This window comes from Primulina eburnea, chromosome 3 (assembly GCF_022965805.1).
Source record: "Primulina eburnea isolate SZY01 chromosome 3, ASM2296580v1, whole genome shotgun sequence".
NCBI classification, from domain to species: Eukaryota; Viridiplantae; Streptophyta; class Magnoliopsida; order Lamiales; family Gesneriaceae; genus Primulina; species Primulina eburnea.
The window spans coordinates 11584726-11598049 of NC_133103.1; the positions used below are offsets into that span (position 1 = coordinate 11584726).

At 35.9% G+C, this 13324-nt stretch overlaps 3 protein-coding genes across 4 annotated transcripts; all 3 read left to right on the forward strand.

Annotated features, from left to right (window-relative positions):
• The first annotated feature begins 1608 nt into the window (after nucleotides 1-1608).
• Nucleotides 1609-5842, forward strand: LOC140826395 (uncharacterized). The gene is made up of 6 exons (XM_073188661.1): nucleotides 1609-1871; nucleotides 1995-2299; nucleotides 3240-3891; nucleotides 3973-4172; nucleotides 4261-4505; nucleotides 4614-5842. Exons 2-6 carry the CDS (start codon nucleotides 2031-2033, stop codon nucleotides 5408-5410), a joined length of 2163 nt encoding a protein of 720 aa, XP_073044762.1. The 5' UTR covers nucleotides 1609-1871; nucleotides 1995-2030; the 3' UTR covers nucleotides 5411-5842.
• A 219-nt stretch (nucleotides 5843-6061) lies between these two features.
• On the forward strand, nucleotides 6062-7069 carry LOC140826396 (photosystem I reaction center subunit N, chloroplastic-like). The gene is made up of 3 exons (XM_073188663.1): nucleotides 6062-6464; nucleotides 6599-6724; nucleotides 6810-7069. The coding sequence occupies exons 1-3, from the start codon at nucleotides 6198-6200 to the stop codon at nucleotides 6897-6899; spliced, it is 483 nt and encodes a 160-aa protein (XP_073044764.1). The 5' UTR covers nucleotides 6062-6197; the 3' UTR covers nucleotides 6900-7069.
• A 699-nt stretch (nucleotides 7070-7768) lies between these two features.
• Nucleotides 7769-12896, forward strand: LOC140826397 (uncharacterized). Of its 2 annotated transcripts, none has more exons than XM_073188664.1 (2): nucleotides 7769-8878; nucleotides 12278-12896. In XM_073188664.1, exons 1-2 carry the CDS (start codon nucleotides 8157-8159, stop codon nucleotides 12531-12533), a joined length of 978 nt encoding a protein of 325 aa, XP_073044765.1. In that variant the 5' UTR covers nucleotides 7769-8156; the 3' UTR covers nucleotides 12534-12896. The 2 variants fall into 2 exon arrangements, with proteins under 2 accessions (XP_073044765.1, XP_073044766.1); XM_073188665.1 differs by lacking the exon at nucleotides 12278-12896 and adding an exon at nucleotides 9380-9588 and having other exon boundaries at nucleotides 7775-8878.
• Nucleotides 12897-13324: the final 428 nt, after the last annotated feature.

Below are 13324 nucleotides of genomic sequence, written 5' to 3' on the forward strand. Positions count from 1 at the left end.
AAAAAAACCAGATTAGTGAAAAAAACCAGATTAGTGAAAAATGTTCTTTAATTTATCCTATGAGTCATTCAAATGTTCGTAGGGGGGTTATCCATTTGTTCTATAAAAAAAAGGCCATCTTCTTTATTAATTTATCCACATTCATATGTAATTAAACCATGATCACCAAGGTTTGCATTGATTAACCAAAATAAATTTAACTATAAGCATAAAACAAAGCTCTGAGCATGCAAGGAATTTGGGTATGCTACAGCAGTTACTAAACACCTCTTTTTGAAAAGCGAAGTCATGAGAAAAGTACAATCGTAGCATATTAACAAGGAAAATACCAACTCTTTTATCGAAGCAAACAAATAAACGTCAGTGGATAACACAAATGAAAAAAAAAAAAAAAAATCTCCAAAACTGAAGAAACAAGAGCTCGATTCGTCACTTCCCCAATCCCAAACGCATACGCACGGAGCAATGAAACAACAGTTCCGAAAAGCTCAAGAAATTATGCAGCAACCAAACTCAACGAGACAAAAAAAACAAGTCGAATATCTGCAGACGATTAATTAGAGTACTAGCAATATTAAAATAAAAAAAAATGCACACGCACTGATTTTCAACCATCGGAAGAACACAATAAGCTTAAAACGACCATTCCAAATCAATCAGCATCTCACAGACACGCGTGGATACGGTACGAAACTCAACTGAAAGACAAGAAAAAGCCTCAAGAATTCCGGTGGGATACTTGTAAAGGAACCTCTGCGAACAGTTGATGAAGCAAATCGACCGGAGGATTGTTCGACGGATAACGAGTACCTGGGTTGGGGTTATTTTGCAAATATTATTAATTCCTTCTTGCATGTGCCAACATTAAACTACATAATTGGATGAGATGTACTTTTTTTTTTTTTTATAATTAGAAGTATATATATATATATATATATATATATATATGTGCATGGTGTGTTAATGAGCACTAAAATTAATAAACAGTTGCAAAATAATTATTTTATGTTTCTGAAGTTTAGCATGGTTTTTTTCTCCCTAAAATAGGTTTTCTTTTTTGAGAGAAGGTGTTATTAATTTGGAGACAAAACATATACAAAATTAAAAATAATTGCATATTATTTACATAAATTGGAATTCAAATTAAATTCTTACATATTCAGAGCGTATGAAAATTGAGGCTTTTGTGGATTTTTTCCTAAGTTTTTTTTAAAACAAGTGTTTTTGTGGAATGTAGAATTAATCACGGATAATTTTTTTCTTTAACTTATTTTAAGGCAAAAACTTGTGTAAGATGGTCTCACGGATCGTATTTATGAGACAGATCTATTATTTGGGTTATCTATTAACTATGAAAAATTATTATTTTTATGCTAAAAATATTATTTTGAATATAGGTAGGGTTAACCCGTGACTCACTTATTATTGAAATTAGAAAAATCGCAAGTTGATACTTTTAAATTACGAATTAATTAATATCATCGTAAATAATTAATGCAAACAAATAGTAAATATTTTTTAACCCACCAAATTAAAAAATACTAATACTTTAATTTGTTTAGATAAAAACATTATAATTAATCGAGCATAAACTTGGCTGTCAAGCAGTTAAAAGGCCCAAAGGCATTCAGCTGGAATCGTCATCGGTTCCTTCCCCTCTTCGCGAACCTGCGCCGCCTTCGCATGATACATGGTAACAAGCTCACAGGGGACACTCACAATTGCACTTGCGGTGTGAAGAATCTTCGGGAAAGCAAGTTTTTGGTTTTGTAGTTTCGCGCGCGCTCTCTCTCTCTCTCTCTCTGTTGAAAAAGAGATGAAGTAATTGGGAAGGAAGTCAATTTAGCAGCCTCAGAAGTTACGGAAAAAAGGTTGGATTTTTTCTTATTTTTATTACTATATCCATCTGGGTTCCTTTTCTTTTTTTCCCACTGGGTCTGGTTTGTCACTGGTTGCAGTTTATTCTTTCTGAATATTGAGTTGTTTGTGTGAAGGCAAGATTTCAGTCAAAGGGGTTGACGTTGAAGGAAATGGACGCAATTGAATCCATCAATGATCTTACAGTGCAAGATCCACCTGGGGAAGACTTCTATTCAGCTGATTTGATTTGGAAGAAGCTTGGAAATGGAGAGCCATACGATGATGTTGCTCTGATTCCTTATGAGCGAGTTGATGCTTTTATTATTGGAGAATGCTTGAATGTTGAGTGCCCGACTAGGTTCCACATTGAAAGAGGGCGAAAACGAGATAGTGGGAGCTTAAAGGAATTCAAAGATGATGAGTATCTGGAGTATAGGATGTGAGTTAATTTTCTTTCCCCATTTTTTGTTTCTTGAACTTCGACTTTACTTTGTTACTCTCTTTCACAGTATTCACTGTTAGGAATATGTATGCGCGTCTGGGAACTTTAAATATGTGTTATCTGATTTCATGGCTGCAAACCGTATGTATCAAAAGTACTTGTCCCAAAAGTTTGAGCTTATTGGAAACAACTTTATCAATAATCCATGTTCTAATACACCGCCGCACTTGTATCCCGGAGACAGCAGAGTATTTGCCCAGAATTAAGATATGAATTACAAGTGCAAGTTGGTCTAACATGGAGCAACAAAAGCTGGTCGTGACCAACTTAATGAAATATTTTGGATTTACAAATTACCATGATTTGGCCCAAAAGCGATAGCTAATACGTGGTGCCACATCAATAGTCTTATATTTTCATAGTCATCAACTTCTTTAATGTTGATACTTTTTGGCAAAGTCAAATGTAAGTTACCGACACAACCTGTTTATTGATAATATAATTATGAATCTTCAACATTCTTGTTTGCTCTCTGAACAAACCTATACCACCGTGATGTTGTATGTTCAAAAGTTGCTCTATAACTTAAAGAAATTTTGTACAAGTAAATAGCTCATTTCCGGTGATATGGATTGTGGAGTATTTTAATTTAGGGAAGTTGCGAATGGTAATGAGTTTTCATGTTAATTCAGCTCTTAAACCCTCCCTTGCCTTTGGAGAGAAATCGAAGGAAGCTATATCATAGGAATGAAGGCATTTATAATCATTTTAACAACATTTGACTCTCCACATTGCATCTCTTAATGTCCTTTACACAAACTGAAGCAACCAAGAGTTAGATATTCTCTTTCCATGTAAAGGTTTTATAATATTCTCGTGTCATTAAATTTTCTTAATCCTCCCTTTACCATAATTGACATTTTCTTCTCTCATGAAGGTATTGGTGTTCATTTGGGCCTGAGAACTATGGAGAAGGAGGAGATATATTACCGAGTAGAAGATATCGCTTGAACACTCGAAATCGTGCTGCTAGACCTCAATCTATGCGAGGTTGTACATGCCATTTCATTGTGAAGCGTCTTTATGCTCGCCCGTCTCTTGCACTTCTTATTTATAACGAGAGGCGTCATGTAAATAAATCTGGTTTTGTGTGCCACGGGCCTTTAGATAGAGATGCAATAGGTCCTGGAGCCAAGAAAATTCCATATGTTTGCAGCGAGATTCAACAACAAACCATGTCAATGATCTACCTTGGTATACCTGAGGAAAATGTGTTGGAGAAACACATTGAGGGGATTCAACGTTACTGTGGTCCTGACGAAAAAGTCAAAAGCCTGGCTTCTCAATATGTGCAGAAACTTGGGATGATTATCAAGCGTTCCACGCATGAGTTGGATCTAGATGATCAAGCCAGCATTCGATTATGGGTAGAACGCAACAAGAAGTCTACTTTCTATTATCGAGATATGCCAGATTCAGACCCATTTGTTTTGGGAATACAAACAGAATGGCAGTTGCAGCAAATGATTCGTTTTGGCCATCAAAATTTTATAGCTGTTGATTCAACATTTGGAATAAAGAGGCTGAAGGTCAAATAAGGGTTATTTTGTGAAAAATTTCAACATAAACATTTAAGCATATCTCTCAACTATGATCTACTGTTATTGCAGTACCCTTTGTGCACTATTCTTGTGTTTGACTCGAGGCAACATGCACTTCCTGTTGCTTGGGTCATTACCCGCAGTATTGCTAAGCCAGATGTGACTAAATGGGTGAAAGCACTAGTCGACCGAGTTCATTCAGTTGACCCTGGGTGGAAGGCCAATGGGTTCTTGATCGATGATGCTGCAGCAGAAATTGACCCCATAAGGCAGAATCTCTTACTTTCGTTTCTCCTTGTTTGAGTCAGATTTGTTCTGTTTTTTCTTGCTCATTGATTTGGATTAACTGTTTTTTAGGGAGATATTTTCTTGCCCAATACTATTTTCCCTTTGGCGTGTTCGTAGATCGTGGCTAAGGCATATTGTTAAGAAATGTTCCAACATTGAAGTTCAGAGGGAGATATTTAAACGCCTCGGGCAAATAGTGTACAGCATCTGGGGTGGAATGGATCTTACTGCAGCTTTAGATGATTTTTGTCTGGACTTTGTCGATCAGGTTTCCTTTGTTCAATACTTCAAGGCATCTTGGATTCCTAAAATCGGTCAGATGATTATCTTTTGTATTTTGCATTTTCAACCTGCTAATTTATCTTCACCCTCGTTAGTATACTGTTCCGACTCATTATTTCTCGTTTCTCTGTATGCTGCAGAAATGTGGCTTTCATCAATGAAGACATTTCCTATTGCAAGTCAGGAAGCATCTGGTGCCATCGAAGCATATCATGTGAAATTGAAAACTAAACTATACGATGATTCACATCTTGGTTTCCTCCAGAGGGTCGATTGGCTAGTTCATAAATTGACAACTGAGCTACACTCGAGCTACTGGCTTGACCGTTTTGCCGATGAAAGTGATTCTTTTCAAAATGTGAAGGATGAATATATTGCTTCCACTTCTTGGCATCGTGCTCTTCAAATCCCAGACTCTTCCGTTACTTTAGATGATAAGGATTGTCTTTTTGCCAAGGTTTTGAGTATGAAAGACTGCAACCTCACACGGGTGGTTTGGAATCCTGGGTCTGAATTTGCACATTGTGATTGCGAGTGGTCATCACTAGGAAATCTCTGCAAGCATGTTATCAAAGTTAATATGATCTGTGAAAATATGCAGAGCTATCAATCTTCCATGTCGTTGCAGTCGTATAAGAATATCCTAACAGATATTTGGGAAAAACCGATGGATGATTCTGTTGATTTGGACATTTCTACTGCCTGGACATGCCAAATGCTCGATCAAATTCAAAAGCTTGTTGAATTGAATAATTCAGCTGATATTGGCGATTTAGTGAACAATATGCCATTGAAATGGCTTGCTAAAAAAGCCAGAACAGCGTGTAGCAGGCCACCCTCAACTCTTGCTTTACACGTAAGCTCCAAGAGTCACACAAGCAATGCTGCAGCTCGTAAAAAGAGTAGAAAACGGAAGAGATTGTCTCGTTTGAGGTGATGATATTTTTTATGCTCGTAACTGGAACTTCTAATCCCTAGTCCGGGTGCGCACGTCTGAAATCGAAACCGTCTGCATTCCTGATGGGTGTTGAGTGATTGATGAAGGCTGAAGTGGAAGCATACCCTCGTTTATGAAGATTGATATTTAGTCTGTGCTCCGTCAACCTTTCGACTTTAGTTATGAGCCTTGATATCAACTTACATGTGATGTATCAGCATAAATTGTTGGAACAAAAGTTCATCGGATAGGAGATAGGGATAATAGAAGCCACCCAACTGTTATTCTTGATTTTTATTTGACTGGCTTCTTAGGTCCTTTAAAATGCTTTGTCTATAGATTCTTCAGGGTAATACGCATCTCCTGGAGTTATCATGCAGTACCAAAACTGTTCACAATTTTGTTTGATGAAAAGAAAAGGATTTCATTTTATCTTTCACTTGATTAATTGGTTTTCTGAATGGGTCACTCTGATAACCGATGGAGTTGGCTTAGCCAAACGAATGAACCCATGTCCGTTTTATTTTCTTAAAAACAAATTGGATGTTAAAGCATATCCTTGGCTTATATTTCTAAATGGGACCCAAAGCTCGAGTCCACCACAGAATTCGACTCAAACACAGCATAATTTTGCCAACTGGAGTGAGGAAATCTCACCCTATCCACGTTCCAACCACACCCCTTCATCCAACCATCTTCATCACTTGCCCAGATACCAAAATCTCTTTACAAATTTTCAAATTCTTAAAGCCTCAGTTCCATCGAGCTGTTCGGAATTTCTGCAGAAATGGCCACCATGAACTCCAACATTCTGGCCTGCAACTTTGCCATTTCAGGGCCGGAGATCAACTCCAAGATCAATTTGTCTCCCTGCTTGGCCACCCCGGCTCGAAAAATGCCCGTGATCAAAGCCCAACAGGTTGACAGTAGCGACTCAGGTCGAAGAGCTGCCCTTCTTGGCCTAGGCGCCGCCATTTTCACCGCTGCTGTCTCCACTTGCTCCGCCAATGCAGGCGTAATCGATGATTATTTGGAGAAGAGCAAGGCCAACAAGGTTAGTTTACAGCTACAACACTCATAGTAGAAACTTATCCCAATAGAATATTATGGGATGTTTTAACAAGGGGCAGGTGCAAGTCGAGAGGTGGCTAATTTAGTGAATATTATGCATGTAAACTTTGGTCATAGGAACTGAACGACAAGAAGAGACTGGCAACTAGCGGGGCGAACTTTGCTCGAGCGTACACAGTTCAGTTTGGAACATGCAAGTTCCCGGATAACTTCACTGGCTGCCAAGATCTTGCCAAGCAAAAGGTTTGTCTGATTTGAAGACGAACCACTATCTACAAATCAAAATAGTAGATGTGAAGCAGTAATTTACTTGATTTATTTGATGCAGAAAGTACCATTTCTTAGCGATGATTTGGAGTTGGAATGTGAAGGGAAAGACAAATACAAGTGTGGTTCCAATGTGTTCTGGAAATGGTGATCAGATGTTAACATGACTGGAGTATATATACTTTTTCCTGCATAATGTTCTTCTTGTGATTTCAAGAAATTCTACTTTTGATTCATTAACTTTGATTTCATGTTGTAATCTTTTGCTTTCTCTTTCCCTTGGTACTTATTGATAATGTAATAATAAGTTTCATTCCGGTACCTCAAACTCGCTTTCTGTGGGCAAATACAAATTTCATTTATGCATGCACTTGTCCATATGCTTAGTAATTTGGTAAAGTGGACTAATTAATTTTAGTGAGATAAATTCAATAAAGAAACACCGACGATATGGACACATTAAGATTATTTTTCTAAAAAATAAAATAATTAAATCATCAGAATTTTGAAAGAGGTCGTGTAACAAGCCAAAAAATTTGCGCATACAAACACATGTATATAATATGTACACACATGACCCAAACATACCTAATTAGTAGGAGTGTAGTTAAAGTTAAAGGGATTTGAATAATTGATCATATATGACCCATTTGTCAATGAGTAGGTCTATTGTGAGACGGTTTCACGAATGTTTATCTATGAGACGGATCAACACTACCGATATTCACGATAAAAAGTAATACTCTTAGCATTAAAAATAATAATTTTTCATGGATGATCCAAATAAGACATTTGTCTTACAAATACGACCCATGAGACCGTCTCATACAAATTTTTGCCTTTGTCAATTTATACGATCAATTGCCATAATCAAGACGGAGATGATATTTTTCCTTCGTCTAATGGAATGTGGTGGCAAAGAAAACTGCCATATGGTAGTTTTCGGCAGTATTAAGTGCTAAAAATACGAGAAGAAATATTCTCTGATATTTTTGTATAATAATTTGTGTACCACGGATAAAAAGTTATCACATATGTTGATAATGAAAATGTAGAAAAGTTATACACATTAATTAAGAAAGTTCAAGTGGCACATAGAATGTTGTAGAATATTTTTGCTTAAAAATACAATATTAGGTTACACTGAGCCATATATTTTCAACAATAAATATACATTATCCTTAAAAAATTGAACAATATATTCAATTTTGGGTGCTCATATTTTAGATCCACAAAAGCAAATTGGGACGTGGAGCATATTTTCTACTTGTCCTAATTGAGTGGACGGCTAAGAGTTAGAATATTCTCACTTTGAATGAATTATATATCATTATGGACCTAGTCTTCCCACCCTAACATATTTTCTCACTTTCAACATATGGAATAACTTTTTCTGTTTGTTTAAAAAATGGCAATCACAAGTGATTTCAGGTTCTGGGAAGACAGAGCATCGATTCATCGACAAAGTTCTGGCTTTTCGAGTGGCGACTATGTCGAATTTCGGGTTCAAAATCACCATGATCAAGACCAATTCAGTGCCATAAATTCTCCACCATTATGGACAAAAGTTCCCAAGAATATTTCAACTCTTGATCAAGCTAAATCTCCATTCCTGCCTCACGACCACCACTACAGCAGCTGTTTATCGCCGACTTCCCGTTTGCGAGCAATCTTGGATGGTAAAAGAGAGCTCATGGAGATGATCAAAGACTTGCCAGAATCGTCCTTCGAGCTCTCGTTGAAAGATATCATTGAAGATCATGGAGAAGTGAAGGAAGTGGTATTGGTAGAGGAGAAGAAAACAGATCATTATAAAATCGGAAAAAGAATCATCCAACGGAATGATAATAAGAAGAAGAACAAAAGCAGTAAAATGTACAGAGCCGAGAGCATGGAGAGTGGGGGTTTCTTGCTGAAAATGTTCCTGCCTGCATCTTTGACCAGTTCCAAGAAGAGATCAGATTCAAGAAAATGGTCCATCAATAATGGCCCGCAGCCGGCTCCCGAGGGATCTGATAAATCACAAATTAGTACAAAATGGTGGAAGATTATGTTTATATTCCTACGAGATTACAAGAAGAGAAGAAATATCCGCAGAAACTCTAGTGAGATGGGTAGCTTTAAAGACAGGTTTGTAGTCGCTTGCTGTCATCTCATAGTGTGTTAAAAATTCCTTCAACATCAACTGTGGTTGCTAGGATTGAGCAGCAGATCAAAAATCGATTCCATTTAGTACTTAGACGGTGCTTTCAACCTCTAAGTACCAGTAATTTTCCAGCTTCCATGCGTAAATTTTATATATGAAAGTTGAAAAATCATGACTTTTTATTAGTGGTTGCTGCCACTCTTGGACTTGACCTAAATCATAATCCCATGAGCTGAGCTAGTCGGATCGGAGAGAGTTCAGCCTCAGCCCACTTGCCCCAACAAAATTGGTCTTCACATATAAACTGGCCGCTTGAATTTACACATATTTAGTTCGTCTGAAACTCAGCCCAATGTACTAAGTATTCTGGAGACCAAGAAAGAACAGATTTTCAATCATTAAAATGAAATCTTATATTTATCTTGGAAGAACAATCCAAACTCAAACCCGACAGTATAGTGAACAAAACTCTCCTTGTACTGCAGATTGGTTGGTGGTACCGACATGTCTTGCCAATGGTTGTCGTGCACTCATATGAAACGCAGATCAAGCGGACAAAGAGTCTATCTATTCTGAATCAAATTTTGCTTCTCTTTTATCATGTTAACCATGTATATATATATATGGTTCTACACTTCTACGTAACATTTTTTTGCCATTTACATTGTTATTTGAATACAATTTAATATGTATTTTTTGTTTAACAATTAATTATCTTATTGTATAATTAAAATTGAGACTAACTAACTTCATTGATTTAGGGATTTTTTTTATATTTAAAATCAGAATTAGACTCTAATTACATAATAAAACCACACACGATGTTTCCGCATGCGGTCAAGCGGGTGGGCCTCGCATGAATACCTTTATGTGGTGTGGGATTTTTTATTTTTTTAAAAAACAATAGAGGACCTTATTTTTCTAGCCATTGCAAATCGAACGGTTAATTTTAATAAAAAAATTAACGAAAAATATCCAAAAAATAAATAAAATTTATTATTATAATTATATGTTTTTTTTTGTTTTTTTTAATTAGCTTCAAAAGAATTTGTTCGGACATATTTGGAGTTTATACGTGAAAAGACAATAAAATTTGGCTTTTTTTAATCATGTATAATTTTTGTATTTTTTTTAATTGTGTATAATTTTTAATTGTTTTCTAAAATTTAACTATATGTAGTATTTTTTTAATCGTGTATGCTTTTAAATTTAATTTTTTTAAAAAAATTTAAACTTCAACGTCACCGATAGACGAACATGCGGACATGCTCTTCAAATATTTGAACAAAAAATAGTACATTATTGCGGATTTGCCGTAGTTGTTAATCTTAAAAACAACCTGAAAAATGGATTATTTGACGGAGAAATAGAAATGGAGCACGTTCGTACATCTTTCTCGGCCAGAAAAGTTGAGTGTCCCCAGAACTTCAACTCGAATTGAGCTGAATCACCACGTTTACTGTGTCTCGAAGCTATTGAATTTTCCGGTGAACCCCATTAAGCTCTAGGTGCTGCAACTTTAGTATTAAATGTTTACTATTTATTTGTATCCCGGATATGCTGTAATTTTTGATGTGGTATAATTGTTCTCTTTGACGTTGATTTTAGTCGTGGGTGTTTTTTGGGAGATATTCGTGGATGGGTTTGTGTAAAAATGTGTAATTTGCAATTGCTGAGAAGAATTTGTGGGAGTAATTGCAGTCAAAGTTGGACAATTCATGGGACTTACTAGATCTTCTTGATAGGTGGTCCAATGTTAAAAAATTGTAATGTAGTAAGATTTACTGCCGAATTGGTTCCTTTTGTTTATGCATTAGATTTTATGATGCATTCAGCTGGATTTGAGGGCTTATTGTCCTTTTGAGAGTGTAATAACTGGTATTAGACAGAACTCTGGGCTCTGAAAGTCCTTTGGGGCGCTTACTGGAGCAGCACCACTATTTCTGTATTGTGGGGGAAATTGTGTCTTCTGTCTTGCTGTAATGAGGCTGTAGCATTATGAATGTTAAGATACGGCTGGCTACTTGGGATGGAATTCATGCTCATACACATGTAAGGTTGAAGCCAATGGAAATGCTAATAAAACAAGAAAGAGCAAGAGCTTGCATCAGCTAGTATGTGGAAGGAGGATACAAATTTGAACTTTTGATTCATGTGGAAAATGATGTATTACCAAAATTATGCAACATTGTGGCAAATATATAGGTTAGGAAGTTTATGGTGGCTTAGAGTTGAGACTTGATTTAACTTGTTTCACATGAAGCCAACATGGCATTATTTTCCTCAATGTTCTCTTTACTTTCTCATTTTAGGTAGAGTTCCCCAGCACTCTTGATTTGTTTGTTTTCTTGGAAAGTGAATGTAAAAACTACCTATTTGCATTGGCATTCATCAAATTTCCTAACGAAGTTTCGCCTTACCAAGTATTTGTATATATGTTCAACAATGTCCTCAGATTCTTTCTTTGTGGAAAATATTCTAGAATCACCCTACTTGGAAACTGTTACTCTTCTTTGGATCAAACGAATTGTATATGGGTCATTTCAGCTATTTGAAATACTGGTGCCACACAGCACATTTCATGCACTTTCAATTTTGAAGTCCTCAAAATTGTTTACTCAATCCAATTTTTTTAGTTACTCCCTCTGTTTTTTCCTATTGAACTTACCATCCGATTTTTTGTATGCCCCTAAATAATTATCTGCTTTCTGATGTCAGATTACTTCTGAATTTCTTTTTACCCTGCTCAGCTTTAATTTTGAGGGTATGAAAGTTAGTGTACCCAAACTTTTCACTTTCAAGTCAAAATAACATATCAATTAACGATGGAAATGTTTTTGTTATGTTTTTGCGTGTTGGGATAAACTTTGTTAGTTATAGAAGTAGATGATTATTTTTTATGCACTTGTTGTCAAGCTAGGTGCAATATTTTGTTTCTCTAAAGATCAATGCAATGTTTTAGTTTTAATTTTTATGGTTTGGGAAAATATTTCGAGAGATGGGTTTGGGAGACTAAAAACATAAACCATGTAAAATTTGTTTAGCACGTTGTATTATGTTTGAATTGATATATTTGTGTGGATGATATAGGGTGAGACTTTTTATATTTTAACATATAGTATTTCTTTACTCAGTTTTATAAATTAATATAGTATTTTGGAGAATTGAAGATTTTAATTTACAATTCCCATTTTATTATCATATCCATCTTCAACGTCAATGCATCAAAGTGTGTGACGTATATTGTCGTGAGTATATTCAATTCACTGCACTACATTTATGCTAGTATTGTAATTCAATAATCATCTATTCTACATGAAGTGATCCACAAAATGAGTACGATTCCACTATTCTTCATTGACGTGGTGTTTTTATGCCAACAGGAACAAGCTCGGAAGGAGATCAGGGAAGAGCTTGATAAGATGCTGGAAGAGAATCGTAGAAGAGGCTCAAACGAGGGATGCTCTAGAACTGCAGCAAAAAGAGGGAGAAAGACCGAGGGAGTTGGAGTTGGAGTTGATTCAAAGACAAAAGGAAGAGGCTGCTCGAAGGCAGAAGATTGAAGAGGAGGAAGAACATTTGAATCAGACTACATTATTGGGTAAGAACAAGTCTCGAGCTAAACTGATAGGTCTATAAACTGGCGTCGCTCTTAATTTTGGTCTTCTAAATTTAAACGGGTATAAAAAAAAAGAGCATGGCCTACTTCACAAAGACTATGCAGGTTTTTAGTTTTAGTAGTTTTTTCGGGACAAGCTTAGAAGTTAGAACTTTGAGACTCACTGCAAGGGATTGGTTTAAGGTTCAAGCAAAAGGAGGTTCCTTGCACGTACTTAGGACGGATGTGCTAAGGCTAGTCACTCAACATAAAGCGAAATAAGCCATGACATTTTATGAATAATGGCTCAAACGCAAGTTAGTCCTCGAAATTCATATTTTAGTGCCTTGCGTATGTATAATAGAAACACGATTTCTTCACCTTTTTTTTTACTCATCTCTTTTTAATCCATTCCCATACACTTGTATTATCTATGAGGTTCACGATAGTAACACTTTCTTCTTCACGCTTGAACCAAACGTGACGCTGCTTAAATTTTTATTTTTATTTTTATTTTTTTAAAAAACGTAATAATTATGAGGCTCTGATCAAAGTGATGGTAACTAATTCAACAATCAATTTTTATTTTTATTTTTATTTTTTTAAAAAAGTATACATATATTGATTTTCAATATTTTTTTTTTTGACAAAAATTTGTGTGAGACGGTCTCACAGATCGTCTCTATTCTTTTGTGCAGAGCGGGACAATCGTCGAATCTTTCCCTTTTGGCTGGACCCATATTTTATCTGACAGCATGATCCCGTAGACTAGAAATTACAAGTCTTACAGCAACTGATATCTTTTTTCTTTCTCGCCTACCTGTGTGACATT

What these genes read in the sequence shown, in the direction of transcription:
- LOC140826395 (XM_073188661.1), top strand. Translation starts at nt 2,031, where the DNA reads ATGGACGCAATTGAATCCATCAATGATCTTACAGTGCAAGATCCACCT. An exon ending in GAGTATCTGGAGTATAGGAT is followed by an intron (nt 2,300 to 3,239) that starts GTGAGTTAATTT and finishes TCTCTCATGAAG; the next exon opens with GTATTGGTGTTCATTTGGGC. An exon ending in GCAGAAATTGACCCCATAAG is followed by an intron (nt 4,173 to 4,260) that starts GCAGAATCTCTT and finishes ACTGTTTTTTAG; the next exon opens with GGAGATATTTTCTTGCCCAA.
- LOC140826396 (XM_073188663.1), top strand. Translation starts at nt 6,198, where the DNA reads ATGGCCACCATGAACTCCAACATTCTGGCCTGCAACTTTGCCATTTCA. An exon ending in AGAAGAGCAAGGCCAACAAG is followed by an intron (nt 6,465 to 6,598) that starts GTTAGTTTACAG and finishes CTTTGGTCATAG; the next exon opens with GAACTGAACGACAAGAAGAG. An exon ending in AAGATCTTGCCAAGCAAAAG is followed by an intron (nt 6,725 to 6,809) that starts GTTTGTCTGATT and finishes TATTTGATGCAG; the next exon opens with AAAGTACCATTTCTTAGCGA.
- LOC140826397 (XM_073188664.1), top strand. Translation starts at nt 8,157, where the DNA reads ATGGCAATCACAAGTGATTTCAGGTTCTGGGAAGACAGAGCATCGATT. An exon ending in ATGGGTAGCTTTAAAGACAG is followed by an intron (nt 8,879 to 12,277) that starts GTTTGTAGTCGC and finishes TTATGCCAACAG; the next exon opens with GAACAAGCTCGGAAGGAGAT.